The sequence below is a fragment of the Panthera pardus genome, unplaced genomic scaffold (genome assembly GCF_024362965.1).
Source record: "Panthera pardus isolate Hobbes unplaced genomic scaffold, ASM2436296v1 HiC_scaffold_24, whole genome shotgun sequence".
Classification (NCBI taxonomy): domain Eukaryota; kingdom Metazoa; phylum Chordata; class Mammalia; order Carnivora; family Felidae; genus Panthera; species Panthera pardus.
This window is the reverse complement of record NW_026526810.1, coordinates 45,386,504-45,405,885: the sequence shown is the minus strand read 5'-3', so window position 1 is coordinate 45,405,885 and position 19,382 is coordinate 45,386,504. Positions and strand designations below refer to the sequence as shown.

Genomic DNA, 19,382 nt, shown 5'->3' with positions numbered 1-19,382 from the left:
AATTTATTGATAGACCCCTTCTGCTCCCCTTAGAAGGGCAACCTTGCCTACACATTGCATTCCGTGCTAATAAATTCTTCTTTTTTTAAATGTCCTCTCTCTGAATTTATTTCTTTTGTTTAGCTCAACAGAGCTCCCCTCTGCTTGCTAGGTGGGATGCTCCTGATTAATGAATCATTTACTAAAGCCAATTAGATCTTCAAATTTACTCAGTTGAATTTTGTTTTTTAACAGATTTGGTGGCAGCAGTAGGATATAAAGCTGACTTCTGATGGCATTTTGGGGACAACCAGAAACACAGTCCTGGTACCCTGCAAGCCCTTTGAGTTCACTGTCTTTCTTGCCATTTCTGAGGGCCACTGGTGAGTCCCTCCTGGTTTGAGCTCTGCTTTTTTTTGCGTTAGAGCTCCTGATCTAATTGGCTTTCTAGTCTAGGGTTATCCGGTCAGGGTAGACTGACAGGAGGCTCTAACAGATCACCAGTCCTTAGCTCTTGGTTCAGTCCACAGTGCCAATTTGGAGTCCCTTCCCAGTTCTGGTCCAGTCCACAGTCCCCATTTACTGGGGTTTGCTGGTTTAGTCCACAATGGGAATTGCTGGTGGCATACACGGTCTTCTCTTGGCCAATCGATGGAGAAATCTTTTGGTTCCTGCTGCTGCATTCAGGTGGTCATGTTTGTTTTGTCCTGTTTTGTGTAAATAAAGACTTAGTAATGGGATCCTTAAATTCTAAAGAGTTAAGTATTCTACCTTCTAGCACAGTTGCTTATTTTATATCTTACAATTTGGTCCTGGAAGTCATAAAAGTATGCAAGCTTATTTTATGTCCTAAAGAACTTGGCTTGGTCACCATCGGGTGGCAGACCCCAAAATAAGGCCAAACAGAAATGTGAGTTGTACCCCAATTGTGGCTACACATGGCCAGACAGAAATGTAGGTTAACTCCACTTGATAGGGTCCTACAAAACTGCTACCAGCTCTCAGAGGAATTGCAGCCTAGAAATATAATGGCCATGGTAGGGAATGTTCCAATTAGATAAGATCATTTAAGAGGTACACTTGAAAGTGAGGTCTCCCAAATTAAACAGAATGGGATACCAGTTTTAATTATCAAGTGGAAGTCTTAGTTATTGATGGAGACTCTGCTCCCATTTCCTCTAAGTACTCATTCTACTAATCCTGTGTCTGAATTGTTTTTCCACCGTGAAAAAACTATGCAACTGTAAACAAAAGGCTGCCAAATTAATGGCCTTAGAGACACCCTCATATCTACCTTCAAAGGAGGGCCCCCAAATCGACCCCTTCCAAAGATGACAAAACTGAGGAGTTTTCTTGCAAACTGCTCATTATTCCTTTAAACAGCCAAGGGCAGACACCTGGGTGGCTTAGTCCATTAAGCGTCTGACTCTTGATTTTGGCTCAGATCATGATCCCAGTGTTGTGACATCAAGCCCTGCATCAGGCTCCGCACTGAGCATGGAGCCTGCTTAAGATTCTCTCTCTTCCTCTCCCTCCCTCCCTCCCTCTCTCTCTCTCTCTCTCTCTCTCTCTCTCTCTCTCTCTCTCTCTCTCTCTCTCTGCCCCTCTCCCCTACTTGAGTGCTCTCTTTCTAAAAACAAACAAAAAAAACCAGCAACAGCCAAGGGGATACTCTGGTAGATACCAGAGCCTGCAGAGGGAACCTGAGAAGCATTGGCATAAGTCAGTGAGAGGTGAAAATTCTTACCAGAAACAGCTCTTCTGAATCTCTGTCTGTAGTACCCTCCTCAAGAGAGGAAAATAAAATATGCCGTGCCTTCCTTTCCAAATCCAAAACCATTGTTTGTTGATTCCTTCTTTCCCAAGGATATTTATTGCCTCCTGGCTTGTCTTGTTTTACATAAATGGGTTTTGCTTTCTTCCTGACTGGGACAAGCAGATTGCTGGTTCTTTCTTTGGGCTGTGTTTGAGAGAGGCTCTGGATTTGGGGAAGGCAATACTCTTTGCACCCCCTTGTCTTATACCCAGGAGAGTTATGCAGTACTGCCAGAGATATTCAAAATTGGAACTATGTCCCCAAAAGGAAAGAAACCAATTAAGAATAATGTAGTTGCATAGGTGAATCAATCTATGATGTCATTTAAGTTATAGCTTAACTCGGAGGAATTGAGAGCCATTATCCAAATGTTATATATTTTTTACAAAACCAAAGTTAGCTCTAGAGGCAATTAAAAATTCACCTATTCCTTTACCAAATCCAAAACTTTTCTTGTTTGTCTTGTAGATTATTGGCTTTAGGAAACCCAAGCCCTTCCTGGGAGAACTTATATTCTTTCTCTGTTCCTTGATGTGTACATTTTATCGTGTCTTTGAAATATAAACAAAGTCCACAATTACCTGAGACTGAAGGATACTTAATCTCATCCCAGAAAAGGGATTTAAAATCCAGTGGTCTTTGAAATTTTCAAGAAGCAAAATTTTTTTTCATGTTTATTCTTATTTTTGAGAGAGAGAGTGAGGGAGCACTCTCTCTCCCCCACCCTCCACATGAGCAGGGGAGGGGCAGAGAGAGGGAGACAGAGGATCCAGAGCAGGCTCTGTGCTGACAGCAGCAAACCTGATTCAAGGCTCAAACTCATGAACCATGATGAGATCATGACCTGAGCTGAAGTCAGATGCTTAACTGTCTGAGCCACCCAGGTGCCCCGAGCAAAGCCTTTTTAAAATACAAATGGTTAAAATACAAATGGTTAAATGCACAAACTCTAGCACAGCCTATTTAATTCCAGGGACAAATATGAATCTGAAAAATCTTCTCCACAAATACTTATAACTTTAAGGCCTTTACATCTGTCTGCATGTGCATCCAATATATATGTTGTAAATATGGGATATTTTTCTATCTTTAGATGGAATTGCTAAAGTTAATTTGTAAAAGAGCTCTATTTAGTTATCTCAGAAAGATAGAAACTAACCAAAATGTTTTTATTTATTTTTTTAATGTTTATTTATTATGAGAGAGAGAGAGAGAGAGAGAGCATGACTGGTGGAAGGGCAAAGAGAGAGGGAAAGAGAGAGAATCCTAAGCAGGCTCTGCACTGAGAGCGCAGAAATCAAGAGTCGGATGATTAACTGACTGAGCCACCCAGGCTCCCCCAAATGTTTTTTAAGTTCACATGATCTGGGAAAATATTCTCTATAAAAGCTAGCTTAAGGTTGATGATTTAATTAAAACAAACATGTCTATAGAGTTATCAACATTAAATATAAATATAAAACTTTTACTCTATCTGACTTCACTGGACAAGTTAAGTTCATATTATCTCTTGCAGGATCTGTCAACAAAAAAAACAATAGCTTAGTAGGAGAGTGGCTGACTTTGATGTCTCCTAAAGTTTTCGTAGGTAATCTAAATGTAATTATTGGGAGCAAATAATTTAGATGTAAGTGAAATAAGAGTTTGTAGATACATATTTTTTAATTTTTTAAATTAAAGAAAAATTTTAATGTTTATTTCTTTTTGAGAGAAAGAGAGACAGAGCATGAGTGGGGGAGGGTTACAGAGAGAAGGAGACACAGAATCTGAAGCAGGCTCCAGGCTCTGAGCTGGAGAGCCTGACATGGGGCTCAAACCCATGAACCATGAGATCATGAACTGAGCTGAAGTTGGATACTTAACCGACTGAGCCACCCAGGTGCCCCATAGATACATATTTTTTTACAACAATTATATTTTATGGTGTGTATACTTAAAAATAGTTTCCCCAAATCTTTTTGGTATCCTGAAGGCTTTGGTAACCTGAAACTAAGTGATGAGTTAAGTTAAATTCATTGAATATCTAGATCATTTCCAAATAAGATAAAACAATGAAACATTAAATACTGAACATAGGTTTATCTACTTTTGTTTTATTACAGAGAAACTAAAGATAAGTTTGGGTCTGTTAGTAAACACGTTTGGTGCTTTATTGAAAAACTGCACCATAAAGGGGCACCTTTATGTAACAAAAAATACATTTTTTTTGTTGAGGGAAAGGAAAGTAATTTCCTAAAGCAGGGCTGATTATTTAAAGAGAAAAACTGTAAGACAAAATCTAAATGTAAAAAATAAACTTGTAGAGAGTTTGTGGGGAAGGAGATCTTTAGAAAGAAATGTTAATATATGATCAGGGTGGCTTTCATGCAAAGGCACTGGCAACAGGCTATAAAGATCATAGTGCATGTGGATAAAGTCTCTTCTGCTTCGGCAAAAATGGCCCCTCATTGCCAGCCTTTGCCACCTTGATGTCCTTATAATATGGCAACAGTCTGCTCCTAAATCAGAGAAACTAAGATGGGTAAACAATGGCTGTAAATGAAATGAACAGTTGGGGCTATGGGAAACCCCAGATGGCTTGGTTCCTCTCAGCAACTTAAAAAAATTAAAAATTTTTTTTCATTCCTTCCCCCACCAAGTGCATTTAAGATGACTCAAATTATGAATAGACATTGATAGGGAGACTTATATCAAATTGCACAGTCTAGCCCTCTCTGACTTGTCAGGTCCATAATCCTGAAAAAAAACTGTTTTTATTCCCAGAGATCTCAGACCTCCCTCTGAACCCTTTTAATACCTGCAGCTGGACTTCATTCAACTACCACTTACTATGGGTTATAATATGTTCTTGTGACTATATGTGTGTTTTCCAGAGGAGCTAAAGCTTTCCCCTGTTGCAAGACCGATGCCCTCACTATAGCGAAGAAACAGTTAAAAAGTACATTTCCCACTTGGGTTATACCTTCCGTGATCTCCAGTGATTGAGGCACCCACTTCACTGGAAAAATCATATGAGCCTTAGCAAAAACTTTACAGACTTCTTAAAATTTGATCATTTCCCCTGTCATCCCATGCTAGTATGACCAGCTACTGTCAGTCTACTGTCTAAAGTCAAGAAGCCTTCCCAGGGGTGCCTGGGTGGCCCAGTTGGTTAAATGTCTGACTCTTGGTTTTGGCTTAGGTCTTGATCTCACCATCCAGTTCCTAGGATTGAGCCACGCTCTCCGTGTAGAGCCTGCTTAGGATTCTCTCTCTCCCTCTCTCTCTGCCCCTCCCCAACTTGTGCTCTTTTCCTCTCTCTCAAAATAAATAAATAAACTTTAAAAAAAAATTCTTCTGAGATCCAGTTCAGAGAATCTAAACTGGCCACAAGTTAGAGCTTGGTGATTGGGTGTTCTGAAAACATCATCAGAAAAAGACAGCCCTCAAGCCCCACTGGAAAGGGGATCTCACCGAGTGCTCCTGACCACTGACACTGCTACAAAACTAGAAGCAATACACATCATGGGCACACACCACACAGCTCACGAAGGCTTCACTTGTACAGAATCTTGAGACTTTTAAATCAAATTGGCAAGGAAGAGAAGTATCTGAAATCCAGATAGACTGCTTCTACCCAAGAGGACAGATCAAGACTTCTTACTTTAACTAAACATGAAACCCTTTCTCCTTATTTTCCCTTCCTTTATTCTGGTATTGGCCTGAAAGATAATGGCCTCATCTTCATTTCCAAGGCTGTTGTTAAGGGGGGCAACCTCTGGAATTCAGAATAGGCTAGGAGATCTTCTGACTGCCCTACTCCCCTGGTTAGGGATAAATGTAAAGGCTAACTTCTGAATTCTAGAAATTATTGCAGAATCTGCTGCTAAAGCAATACTGCCCAGCAAAGATCCTTAGATTCTCTGGCCAAAGTTGTTTTTGATAATGGGATATCCCTTGGCTCTCTTTTAGCTGAGCAGGGAGGTGTCTGTGCTATGGCCAATACCATGTGCTGTACATTTGAGGCAGGAGGAAAGGGAGATGCAGGCGACAAGTTGACTAAAGTAAAGCCATTTTGGTTTTAGGCTGAACGTTAACTTAAAAGACAGCAAGTCTTAAAAAAAAGTCATGAGATCTGATTCATGGAAGACCACAAGACCCTCCTCCCTCCAGCAGTAAAAGCCACAAAGTCTAGACATTCTTAAAATTGCTCCCTGTAGGTAATTTCACAACCCTAGGACAATGGAAAAACTAACTTCTCCATGTAAATGATAAGCCCAAAGTTAAAGAGTAAGCCCCTCCCTATACGGTTAGTTAATTTTAAAAACTTACAAAGTTCTTCATTACAGGAAAAGGAGGATCCTCTTCCCCCTCTGGGAGGAGAGACTGCTACTTTGTGACGTAGTTCCTTTCTTACTTCTCTACTTAATAAATCTTTGTCTCCTCTTCCAAATGGCTTGCTGTTGAATTCTTTCTTGAGCAAAACCAAGAAACCTCATGATGAGGGACCCAAGGACTTGGCCCAAGGTCCCTCTTGGGGCCTCAGCCCATTCTGAAACAACTTAGCTTACTAGGGTACTCCTTCAGTGGGGTCTTTTTTTTTTTTTTTTTTTTTTTTTTTTTTTTTTTTTTGATTCTGATTGGTTTGGGTATTGGGGACCATGGCTTCAAAATGCACTCCAAAAATTAGGAATTATCCTGCTTCTAGTAATCATAATAATCTCCCTGGTATTCTTTCAAAAACTCTAAATGTATGTTCACAGCCACTAGCCATCAAGTAAATGATCTCCTTAAGACTGGATTGTCAAAAAAGGAGCCAAAAGTTTGACCAACTTAAAGAATGTAAGCCTTAAGCTATCACCTGTGAATGTGACAGAGATAAAGCCAAAACATCATGACCTATGGGGACCATAGAAAGGAACAACAGAAACTGCAAGAATTTCAGAGCAGTAGCTGAGAGTGATGCTAATGCCTTAACTTTTGATCACATCTCTCAGTTGAGCTGAGAGTCCAAGCAAAGGGGGGGGATTTGTTAAAAAGACAACTGCAGGCCCCCAAATAGCATCACTTAGGCCAAGTCAGCAAACCAAGGTTAATACCTAACCTAACAGCAGTTTCACCTCCCACCCCAGAACTCCACCCCCCCACCCCAAAAATGTAACCTTTAGCCAGTCAACATGGAATTCCCTGATCAGTACTAGGACATTTACTGATAGACCCCTTCTGCTCCCCTTAGGAGGGCAACCTTGCCTACACAATGCATTCTGTGCTGATAAATTCCTTTCTTCTTTTTTCTAATGCCCTTCCTCTGCCTTTAAAATCCTTTGTTTGTTTGTTTGTTTGTTTGTTTAGCAAAGCTTCCCTCTACTTGCTTGAAGAGATGCTGCCCAATTCATGAATTGTTTAATAAAGCCAATCAGATCTTCAAATTTACTTGGTAGAGTTTTGTTTTTTTAACACTTGTATACTCTTCCTACAAGTGAGATTCCCAATTCACAGCATTTTCTTTCAAATGGATACTGCCAAATTATGTCCCATCTCTTTTCAGTTGAATTTAAAGCCAGCATTTGCTGTCTGATGCCAAGTTAGCAGGAAATTCATTATTTTTCTCCTGGGGCCTCTTCTTTGCCTATAGATTGTTCAAGATCCCATGAGATCTTTTAATCCAGCAACACCAGTTCTGTGTCCAGAGAGAAAACTGGAACGTCTAGTTAGGCCAGTAGTAGGATCCATTTTGACTGTCTTTTCTCTCATCAGTACCACATGTTGTCACCGCTAAGAATAAGTCCCCATACAATGTGATATGTCCCTGTCCATTACTGTACTGATCTTCTCACTGGGGAGATGACCTGACGAGCCATGGTGTTTCTTCTGGGGAGATGATTCCACCTCGGTGACCCGTTGACCAAGGGTGCACTAAGCCTGAGCTCTCAGAGGTACCATTCTTTGTGACTCAGGGTGACAGCCATTTTTTCCCATACAGTGTGTCCCCCAAATGGCATCTGTGGGTTGGGAGGAACTTCCCACCACTGCTGTGGATCTGTTTCTGCACCTCACCCACCCTCTTCCTAACACCATCAGATTCTCACATCATAAACCCAGGTTAACAATTTATTGTCACCTTCTGTCAAGGTAAGCTCTCCCTTGGAGACCACTGACATACTTTCCTTCTTGAACTCTATCTCCCCAGAGGAGAAGTTCTAGGTCTGGGAACAGACACTGTTTTATGCATAGGGGATAGAAACAAAACAGCAAATTCTCTCAAAATGCTTCCACTCAGGAGCAAGTAATAAATAAATGCAGATGTAAGTAAGATAATATTAGATAACAATGAGCATTACAGAAACAAAGAGCCAGGTGAGGTGATGGAGAGTGGCCACTGGGGCTATTTTCAGCTGGGGAGTCAGAGAAAGTGTTCCTGAAGGGGTAACATTTGAGCTGAGGTTTCAGTGAAGATGTGAGCACAGCCTAGAGGCACAGACAAGGCGAGTGATGATGGCCAATGTGACTGGAGCAGAGTGACAGGGGGAAAGTGGTAGAAGATGGACTTGGGGAGGGAGCAGGGCCACCTCATAGATGGATTGTGCCTGACACCCCTCAGGACAATGAGCTGTAAGGCCTCTTCCAGCTTTGCCATTGTCAAGTCCTAAATTAAGATTTAAAAAGCTCTCTATGCCAAATGTGATTCCTTAATTTGACAATCTAGATTATGTGACAACCAATTTTGAATTCTCTTATTTTGTTCCAAATTCTTAATCATTATCATCAGGAAAAAATGTTTTTGACTTTCTTATGGCCATACCTTTTCATACCATATGTTTCACTGTGATACAATCTTAAATAGCCCAAGTCTGTTAAAAGAATATTCTTGTGTGAAGATTAACACAATTTACTGGTAAATATCTAAATTGACATTTAGCATATAAATGTAGCCAAAAGGTCAGGAAATGAAAACTCTTTCTTCACTGTCTTTGACTGACAGTGAGTATATGAAAGATAAAGGCTAATTTTCCCTATTGATGCTTCTGTTGTTTCAAATGACTCCTTCAGCCGTGATCCCCCAGGCAACAAATGAAACATTTTGTTCTCTCAATGGGCAATTATACATTTTTTAAGATAATAAATTTTTTCCATAGTGCAGCTGATTACATTCATTTATGAAAATGACTAAAATGGTAAGTCAAAATTTCTTCTGTCTGGTTGGGTTGAGATAGTCATCAGAGCCATAATAGAAAGCACAGCAGACCTGGAAACAGGAAGGCTGGAGTTGAGTCCAGCTCTTCCACTACAAGTGATGGAACCTTGAGTAAATGATGTCACCTCTCTAAGCTTCTATGTTCTTACTTGTATAAGAGGGAGAGGCATATTGCACAATATACCTTGTGTCAGAGAGTTGGTGGGGCTGGAGCATTATGGGGAGAAGCACCTCCAGTTCTTTACCTGGGGGGTCAGATATATATGTTTGTTTTATTATTCATCTTGAAATTGTACACATTGGTGTATTTGTGATATGTACATTTCACAATAAATTTCTAAAGCTGTCAGTAGATACCTGTTGACATACTTGACAAGAAGTAAATACAGCGTGAGTTTTAGTCTGGATCTCCTAGCAAATGGAATAAACCTAGGTAGAAGTCAAAACAGTTTTTCCCCTCAAATCAAAACATGTTTTTCTAGACACATCTGGCTGGCTCAGTCAGTAGAGCATGCAACTCTTGATCTTGGGGTTGTAGGTTCAAGCCCCACATTGCGTGTAAAGATAACTTAAAAATCTTTAAAAATAATTCTTTTTAACAAGAGTTTAATTGAAAGCATAATCAGTGAAAATTTCCAATGAAGCAAAAGGGCATATCATGCTTAGTACAGCTTCCTCCTGCCCTAGCCCTCCATTCATCCTCACTTGAGGCTTTTTAGGTTTCTTTCCATAAATATTCAAGAAAGCCAAAAACAGAGAGTCTCGAAAGCAGCAAGAGAGAAGCATATGGAAACATTTGCATGCACAAAAATCTTTTACATAAATTAAAGTATGTTACACATGCTGCTCTATACTTTGCATTTTTTCATTTATCTTGGAGATGTTTCAATATCATTCTTACAGATTTAAATTCATTCTTTTTCACAGTATTTCATTTTGTGGGTATGCTACACTTTATTTAACCAGACCCCTCTGATAAATATTTGGGTTGTTTTTGTTCTTGCTCACATTTCTGCAGCAACCATATTTCTACTTCTATCTCCTTGTGTGTATATATCTGAAGAATAAATCCCAAAGTGCAGAAGGTAGACCCATTCAAATTTTAGTAGTTACTGTCAAAATGCCCTCCAAAGAGATACCATGCCTTTACACTTGATCAACAGAGTAAGAGAGTGCTGCTTTCATGCATATCAACAATAGCCAAACTATAGAAAGAGCCCCAATGTCCATTGACTGATGAATGGATAAAGAAGATGTGGTGTATGTGTATATATACTCAGCCATCAAAAAGAATGAAATATTTCCACTTACAATGATGTGGACAGAACTAGAATGTATTATGCTAAGCAAAATAAGTCAGTCAGAGGAAGACAAATACCATATGATTTCACTCATATGTGGAATTTAAGAAACAAAACAGATGAACGTATGGGAAGGAGGGCAAAAAGAGAAGAGATGGAAACAAACCGAGACTCAGTGATAGAGAACAAACTGAGGGTTGATGGAGGGAGGTGGGTGAGTGATGGGCTAGATGGGTGATGTGTAGTAAGGAGGTCACTTGTTGTGATGGGCATTAGGTGTTGTATGTAAGTGATGAATCACTGAATTCTATTCCTGAAGCCAATATTGCAATGTATGTTAACCAACTAGAATTTAAATAAAATTTGGGGGAAAAAAGGGAGTTCTGCTTTCCTGACACTCCCATGATAATGTGCTCTGCTAGTCTTTTTATTAACAAATTTAAGAGGTGGAAAATAGCATTTCATCGTTTGAATTTATTTCTTTAACTATAAATGAAAATGCGCACTGTTGGTTTTTTTCTCTGAACTTCCTGTTTGGGTCCATTGCCCATTTTCCTTTTAGTTTCTTGTTCTGTATTGCTTTGTAACAGCTCTTTATATACTAGCCCTTCGTAATTATTGTTCAAGGTCTATGTTTCTCATTTGTTATCACTTGTAGTATTTTACCTCTTGCAGAAATTTTAAATTACTAGACAGTCAAATTTATACATCCTTCCTATATATATAGTATGGGGGTCATTTGTTTCTTGGAAAAATCTTTCCTACTCCAATGCCATTATAAATTTTTTCCCCAAGTTTTCTTCCAGTACTTTTATGAATTTGTTTTTCACTTCTAAATGTTTTATCAATATTGTTTAATGAACTTATTTAGTGTAATGAGTGAAGTAAGGATTAAACTTTTTGTTTATCCCCCATATATCTAACCCAGATGTCTATCCAGCTGTCTCAAATTCATTTCTTAAGTAATAAGTTTTCTCTCCACGGTTTTGAAATGTCACATTAATTTGGGTCTAAAAATTACTGAGTCTGTAAATTGAAAACAATTGGATGGTAAATTAATAAACTATGTCATTCTTGGCATATTTAAGGAACCATTAAAACAGTAGCATATATAGAGTGTGATTACCATGTGTCAGGCCCTGTTCTAAATGTGTTGCATGTATTTGCTTATTTAATCCATATAACCATGCTATAAGGTAGGTGCTATTAGCTCCATTTACAGATAAGAACACTGAAGCACTGAGAGGTTAAATAACTTCCTCAAGATCACAATGCTTGTGAGTGGCAAAGCCATGATTCAAATATAGGCAGGGTGACTTCAGAATCCTTGCTCCTATCTATAGTCTATGCTGCCTCCACCAAATGGAAAACATGTTTGTGTGTGCTTCCTACATGCTAGGCATTGCTCCAAGAACTTCACATATAATGATTTCACTTACTCTTCACAACAGTCCTAAGAAATAAGCACTATTTCTATCTCCATGTTATAGATGAGCAAACTGAGGCAAAGTATAGCTGGGAGACAGATAGGGAAAGGGGAGTGGTATGAGATGAATTCAGAGAAGGGGGAGCTTTGTTCTATCTTTAGAGCAGCAAAGAATCACAACAGTATGTGAATCAGGGCTGACCCAGTCAGATTTGTTTTTTTGTGACACTCACTGGGCACAGCATGGAGAGTCGATTGGGGAAGGGACCGCAAAGCTGGTGTGGGGAAATCAGATACCAGGCTAATACCACGCTGCAGTGACCACCTATCACAGATGGGCCATCCAGTGACGAGTGGACAGTATCCATGTGACATGAAAATTACTATCATCTGGGCAGCATCCATGTGCCAGGGGCAGAACTCAAGACAAGTGCTCAGAGTAGTTACATTTCCAGAGAAAACCCAAGTGTCCAGAGGTTAAGTACCATGTCTGTGCTCACCCAGCTAGTAAGTGCACACTCCCAACCACAAAGCCTGCCCTCTTTACTCAACCCACACACAGATTGGGCCCTTCAGATGCTGGAGGGCTGGCTCAACACAACCTTGAAAATTGGATTGAGCAATTCCTTCGCCATCCTTTGTCTTCTCAGAGGATAGAAGTCAAAGAGATCAGTTGACAATATTGACAGATGAGCTTCTGTCATCACATATCTTGAGATCATTTAAGAGTTTCCTTTTCAGTTCTACATTAACTTTTCCTCAGACTTTTGAATATCCTCCTGAGGTTACTTTGTGAATCTTTCTCATTGCTTGCTTCTTGCCTGGATAAAGGGCAAGTTTGGGGTCCACTGTCTTCTGTGCTGCTATTAATCATCCTCTCTCTTTGCAGATCCGAGTGATGGTGGATCTATGTAACAGCACCAAGGGCATCTGCCTGACAGGTAGGCCAGCCTCGAACTGAGCAGGAGTGGCTCACACCACAAACATGTGTGGTAGCCAAAGGGCCAGAGCAGAATGAACACCTGGGAAAACTGCGGGTGATAAAAACACATGTTGGTTTACTTTTACCAGATGTTTTTAATGAACTGAAAATCAATTGTAATATAATTATGAAAAAGAACATTTTTTCGTACTGCCATAGAAATATAGCCATGGAAAATAACTGGGTCTTGGGTAATTAGAAACATGTGGTACCTTGAACTGGGGCCATAGATGTTTTCCTTATTCACATTAATTTTTAAAAGAGAAAAGAAAGGAAGGAAAGAGACCTTAGCAGAAGTAATTCTTTCCTTACATCATATGTATGGCATAAATGGAAAGTTCTAGAAGCAAACTACTGATAAATCAGAACACTTTTGATGAAGAGTGCTCTGTGTGTGGGGCCTACTGTGTGCTACGTGAGATGGGAAGTTATGTCATGCACAGCTCCCCTCCACTTGATGAATCAAGGACAAAGAAACAGGAGGGAGGGAAATCAACCCTGAGGCACATCAAGCCAAGGGACACAGAGTGGCTGATGGGTTGGGCAGGGGAGGAGGAGAGTGCTATGGATATGTTCGTGTACACCTGAGTCTAACAGAGTCCTGCCTCTTGCCTGAGGGGAGGGGTGCCTGCCTTCTGTGTTTAGAAGCTTGGGAAAAGGAAGAACACAGACCCCAGAACATTCACCCAATGTGTTGCACCCCAGGCAGAGGGAGGCTCTGTCCAGGCCCAAGAATGGGCCTACAGAGCCTGATTTCAGACACAGCATTGACTACTTCTCCTCCATTCTGAGGAAATGGGGAGATTATTTTTGCATTAAAAATCTAATATGAAGTAAATGCAGAGCTCTCGTGAGCCATATACATTTTTTCTTTTTTCTTTTTTTTTTAATTCAAGTTAGTTGACATACCGTGTAGTCTTGGCTTCAGGAGTAGAACCCAGTGATTTATCTCTTACATATGACACCCATGTCATATCTCTTACATATGACGTCCTCCTTAATGCCCATCACCCCTTTAATGCCTGTCACTCCCCTCCAGCAACCCTCAGTTTGTTCTCTGTATTTAAGAGTATTTTATGGTCATGAACTTTGAAACATAACCACAAGACTTTGAAGCCAGGTGAAGCTTTTGTTGAGCCTTTGCCTATGGCCTCAGGCTCTGGGGAGGTCCCTGTTGACCAGGCAGCACTGATGGAGGTTAAGAAACCCTGCAGTTTCCTTGTGCCTGGGTGGCTAAGTGGGTTAAGCATCTGACTCTTGATTTCAGCTCAGGTCATGATCCCACAGTTTGTGAGATTGAGCCCACCTACCCCTCCCCCCACCCCTGCCGCTATCCTGTGCACTCTCTCTCTTTCTAAATAAATAAATAAACTTAAAAAATAAAAAAAAAAGAACCCCTGCAGTGTGCATCCAGTTCTTAGAAACCTTGTCCAGTACTGCAGTATTCTCCCCAGAACTGCTTGGTACCTACCATGCATTAGGAGCGCAATGGGAGTTTGTTGAATGACTAAACCTATCATTTCTGTAAATGATTAAATCAGGGTTGGTGGGCTGGTAAGAAAGACACTTACCCTGCGTTCAAATCTGACTCTTGTTTGCTTAGTTTGATGTTAAAGAGAAAAGCTGTAATCCTGTGGCTTCTTGGGAAATGCTAATTGAATTACTCAAGTCACATTTCAGCCCTCACAGAAAATTAAATATCTTCAGAACAGCTTGGTCCTTCATTCTGAAACTCTTGTGTCTTAAGCACCTTTCTCCCATCTTTGGAAGTCCTTTTCAGAGTTCCCCCGTGTGACAGTAATGAGCGCTAGAAAAATGCTCAGATGGATGGAATTATAGGCACAAAAGCCCTGTTGAGAGGTACAGGAAAACTCTCTTCCTTTTTGATATTTATTATAGACGTGATAGAAGGAGAGCCAGGCTGTTCAGTGAATGCAGGTGGAGCTGTTGAGACCACTTAGAGAAGACTGGGGGAGGGGATCAAATATGTGCTGGAAATGGGTGGAGGAGGTTATTCTTCGGTACCTCAAAATCTTTTCAGAAGCCAGCACCTTCTCCTTTCATGCCAGATGGAAATTGGGTCCTCCTTTACATAGAAAGCTCTTCAATTAAAACTTAGGTGTGAAAAGTACAAGTTGCAGAGTGAGGTGGTACCTTGGGAGAGACCAAGGTTTCTGGACTCGAGGCAGGAAGGTGACAGGACCCAGAACCGAATTGGCAACTACAGGGGGAAGGGCAGAGAGCCTTGGTCCAGAGCCCCAAGAAGATGCTGGCAGGAGGGGCTCCCAGAGAAGACTCCAGGCTTGGGGCCTGAGGCCTGAGAACAAGGTCTAGCTTTACACTGGACTCATCTTTGAAAAAGCAGGAGCTATGACTTGAGGCTATTCCAGTTGTGACTGTGAAACCCCATCCCTGCTCCTTTTTCTGGATGCAGCTGCCGTTGCTATGGGGACAAGGACAGATGTGTACCATCTGTAACCTCTCAGGCAAAGTGAGGGCAATTCACTGGGTAAAGTAGCTAGGCGTTTTTACTAGTGCCAAGTTTTGTGCTTTTTGAGTAAACAGCATGCTTTTCTTGGTGCATCCTGACCATAAGCCCAGAGTTCCTTAGGACCTCAGAAGCATATCTGCTGGAATAGCAGGTGTCCTGAAGAAGGCAGATTCTTGGGTTATTCTTCACTTCCAGTGGACTCTGCATATGGGCTTGCTGGAAAATCTCTGAACTATCACATTACTGAACTGCTTATTAGGGCTGAGGTGCTTCACATCCACAGTGCCTGTTCTCCTTATAGCCAAGTGACTCCAAACCCAGTGATAGCACTAGTCACTACTAATCCTGCACCCAGGCAGACATTAATAATGGATCACAGTCGCCACTGAGCATGGCCTCATGTAATTCTTTCCTGGTGTTCCAGAGAGCTGTACTAATTGATTAGAATTAGCACTTGAAATCAAACCCATTTTCCATCCCTACTCTAATTTTTTAAGGTTGCCATGCCATAGTTCAAAGTTGAAATGCACCAAATAAATGGGAATAGACCAAGCTGCTGTTTAGTGGGAACACGTGAAGAAAGATGCCTTTCCAAGTTAAGTATCCTGGGACTGGCCCAATAATCGGTGGCAGGGGCAGCTGCAGAGGCTGTACACATAGGGAGGGTACTGAGGCCTCAAAGCTGTGGCCAGTGCAACATTTGGTAAACTGATCGACAGGCTGTTCTCAGAAACAGCTAGTGTAGCTGGTCAGGTTCTCACTCAGCTGGCCTCACTGAGCAACTAGCTTATTGTCTATTATAGTTGGTAGATCCCAGCTCCACATGTGAGAGCTTAGGCCCTCTCAGGCCATCGCTAAAGCATAGCCAAGTATTCCTAGCTCCCAAGGAAAAGGGGAGTCACACTCCCTCTGGCCAGAACTCCTGTCTGGCCCTGAAGCTGTGGCTGGCATGAATCCCAAGCCCTGGGAAGTCCCTGATGGGAACAAGAGAGGGAAAGAATCAGGACCACAGACCTCACAGGCACCAGGCCTGACTGTATCAGGCTTATGAAGCTGTTTCTTTTACTAGCTCTTTCTAAAGCAGCAGAACCAGACCTCATTTTCTGAAATATTCCTATCTGGATTTTTTATTTGAGGGCTTCTTTGTTTTCCTCAATTGGCAAGACTTTGGGAAATGTGTAGCTACGTCCCCTGTGGTCATTGCTGTGCTAAGCAGGTGCCTTGGGTCTGGCAACCATCTCAGTGTGAAGGGGGAAGCTAGTAAAACCTTTCCCTGTGATTTGGAATGGCCATGGTGAGAGGAGCCCCATGGGCAGGCCTTCCAGAGGCCTGTAGTGTGAACCACAGCAGGCCAGTGTCCACCCTTAAAGATAGGAAGTGCTTCTTTATTACTCATTCCTCATAACTGTTGTATCTGTATTTCCTGTCTGAGATTCTTCTGTTCGCTAGTACCAGAAACCCACCAGAGCTTATTTGAGAAAAGAAAAAAGGCAAGGGGTTGCCAGTTATTGTAAAGATAGAGAGATGTATTTATCAAGATAGGCTAAGCCACGCTCTGGTAACAATTAAATCATAAAATCTCAGTGGCATAACACAGCTAAAGAGGCTTTTTTCTGCCGCAAAGTCCAGGGTGCTCCAAGTTGGTTCTGGTGACTCCAGAATCCCAGTGCTGCCATCTTGTGGTTCTGTCATGTCAACATCAGTCACCACCTCATTTCTCAGATTATCTCTCTGCAGACAGACATTGTTTTACCTTGCTTGGCCATCCACAGACCTCTCATTTACATAACTAGGGGCATCATTGGTCAATCTCAGATGTCCAGGAGGCAAAAACTCTAAGTGGCTCAGCTATAGCATCCACCCACTTCTAATCGATTCTGGCTAGGAATGTCGGTTGGGGCAGTCAGAGCCAGCTGTATCATTGGCAGGGCCCAGTGCAAAGTGAAAATGCAGGCCCCCTTGTTCAAAAAAGCAGGAAAAGGGCTTCCTTCTTTTTTCTATGGTTTCCCTCTCCACCTGCTATGGGGGGCTTTTTATTTGCTATTTAGTGTTATACTCTTCAGGGTGGGATGCTCACAGCACAAGAACAGGCCCTCAGAAGCACAGGAGACCCCACTCTGTGACTAAGGTATGCAGGGCACATGTCCAACCCTAGCCTTCACACTCACCCTTGGGGCCCCCACCAGTGTGGAAGGTGGCAGCCATCACTGACTGGGCGGGGAGCGGGGCAGACACATCAGAAGCAAGAATAGAAACAGAAAAACAGGAGCAGGCAACAGAGAAATATTGTCCTAGGGAGGCCAGAGGCAGTGGGCAACAGGAAGATGGTGGGAGACAGGACCACATATGAACCAAGGCTCCAAGTCTCCAGACATGCTCCATTATCCCATGGGACCAGCCCTGCATACTGTGCTGACATGAACTTGGCTGTCCACGTGTATTTCCACGGGTTCTGTTATTCAAGAAGAGAAGAGTCAAGAGGTGAGAAAACGTCCTGCAAAATAGTTTTCTAAAGGCCCAGTTGGCACATATTTGATGTTTGACATCATTATAATAACACATATTTAGAGCTTCCTCCAGGTACCAGGGGCCCTTGGGCAGCTCTGTTGACATCCTGAGAGGGGACTGGGATAGAGGCTTACCATCGCTATAGCTATGCTTCTGAGCTCTTTGGAAGTATTTGTCATCCTCTCTCTTCTGAAATTCTCTTCTCCATTAGTTTCAGGGCTCAGGACTTCCTGGATTCCCTCCACATCTTCAGTTTCACTCTCTTTCCTGATACCTCGTCTCTCACCTGCCTTCCTCCAGATGTGGTGTGTTTTCCCCTCTCTTTCCATCCCCAAATGTGGCTTGGACATTTTAATCTTGCCTTCATACTAATAACTCTCAACCTTTCTGAGGTCAGGGACCCCTTTAAGGGTTCATTGATAGTGACTGATTGTTTTCCCAGAAAAGTTTCCCCTCAGGTCTGGAGTACCCCGGATCATCTGCTTCCCAATCACCTGCATGTAGTGCTTGGTAAAACTGTGTGCTCCTGGGCCTCACTCTAAATCCAAACTGAAATAGAATCTCCAGCTGGGGTCTGGGTATCTGCATTGTAACATGCATTTTAGGTGATTCTATGGACTCAAATGACTAAGAACTATAGCCATAGGTGTCAAGGAACTTCAGGTCAATATCAGGAAACCCTAATCTAAACATTTCACCACACTGACACTCTTAGTCATGACAGAAGCGTCCTAAACATACAGCTCTAGGCAGGACCTCTCTCCACTACTACTGCTACATAGAAATGGTTATTGGACTGTCCTGAGAACTCTTGAAACCTACAATATACAGTCAATTATTGATTGTTTACCTTTTTTCTACCAATCTGCACCTCTGAATTTGGCTCCATCTATAGTCAGGAATGATGACTGGTTTCTTCTGACATCTGTCAACTGTTCACATGACCCCCCCTTATGTGTGTATACATGATGTGCCAAGCTGGTGGTAAAGTCATGTAGCCACAGGCTACACTGACCCTAGAAAATATGGTGCCATTTTCAGCAAATCATTTTTGCCCCAAGTAGGACAGTATGTATTGAAAGCATGCATTCAACACTTACCCTTCCAAGAACCCTCGTGTCTATCAAATAACCTCTTTCCATCAATATCCTAGGCTTCCAGTCATCTGAGAGTCCTTCTCATTTGCTTCCTACCCAATCAGACATGGAGCCCTGCTCATTATTCTGAAAAACCTCTTGAATTTTTAGTTTTCTATACAGCTCTACAGTTACCAACTGCGTTTGTCCACAACCTTGCCCCTAATTTTAACTACAAAGATCCTCTGGGTATTTTCTCCCCACCCCACCTCTCTTTCTCTCTCATCTTGTTCCCTAGTTGTACTCAACTTCCATCTACAGAGAGGAGCTCAAAAACACACTGATTTCATGGCATCATTTGCCACTTAAGATCTACCATAACTCCCCATTGCCTTGCAGATAGCACCTATACTTTTCTGCTTGGCATTCAAATGCTGCTGCCCTACATCCACCCCACCAAGTACTTACTCAGCCTCATCTCTACACATGGCGGGTTGGCCTATCTTCCTCCTTTCTCTCACCCTGCATCATTCAAGTTCCCACCCCTGTGCCTTTGCTCTTGCTGGCCCCCTACATGGGATGCCCAGCCCTCACCCCCACGGCCATGTCATGCCCATTGTTTCTTCAGT

At 41.9% G+C, this 19,382-nt stretch overlaps 1 protein-coding gene across 1 annotated transcript in view; it reads left to right on the top strand.

The window, feature by feature from the left end:
• Positions 1 to 19,382, top strand: part of GLDN (gliomedin) — a 58,926-nt gene that overhangs the window by 19,594 nt on the left and 19,950 nt on the right. The window contains exon 2 of the mRNA XM_019442125.2: positions 12,586 to 12,637. Coding sequence (XP_019297670.1) covers positions 12,586 to 12,637 — 52 coding nt within the window. The remainder of the gene's footprint in view (positions 1 to 12,585; positions 12,638 to 19,382) is intronic.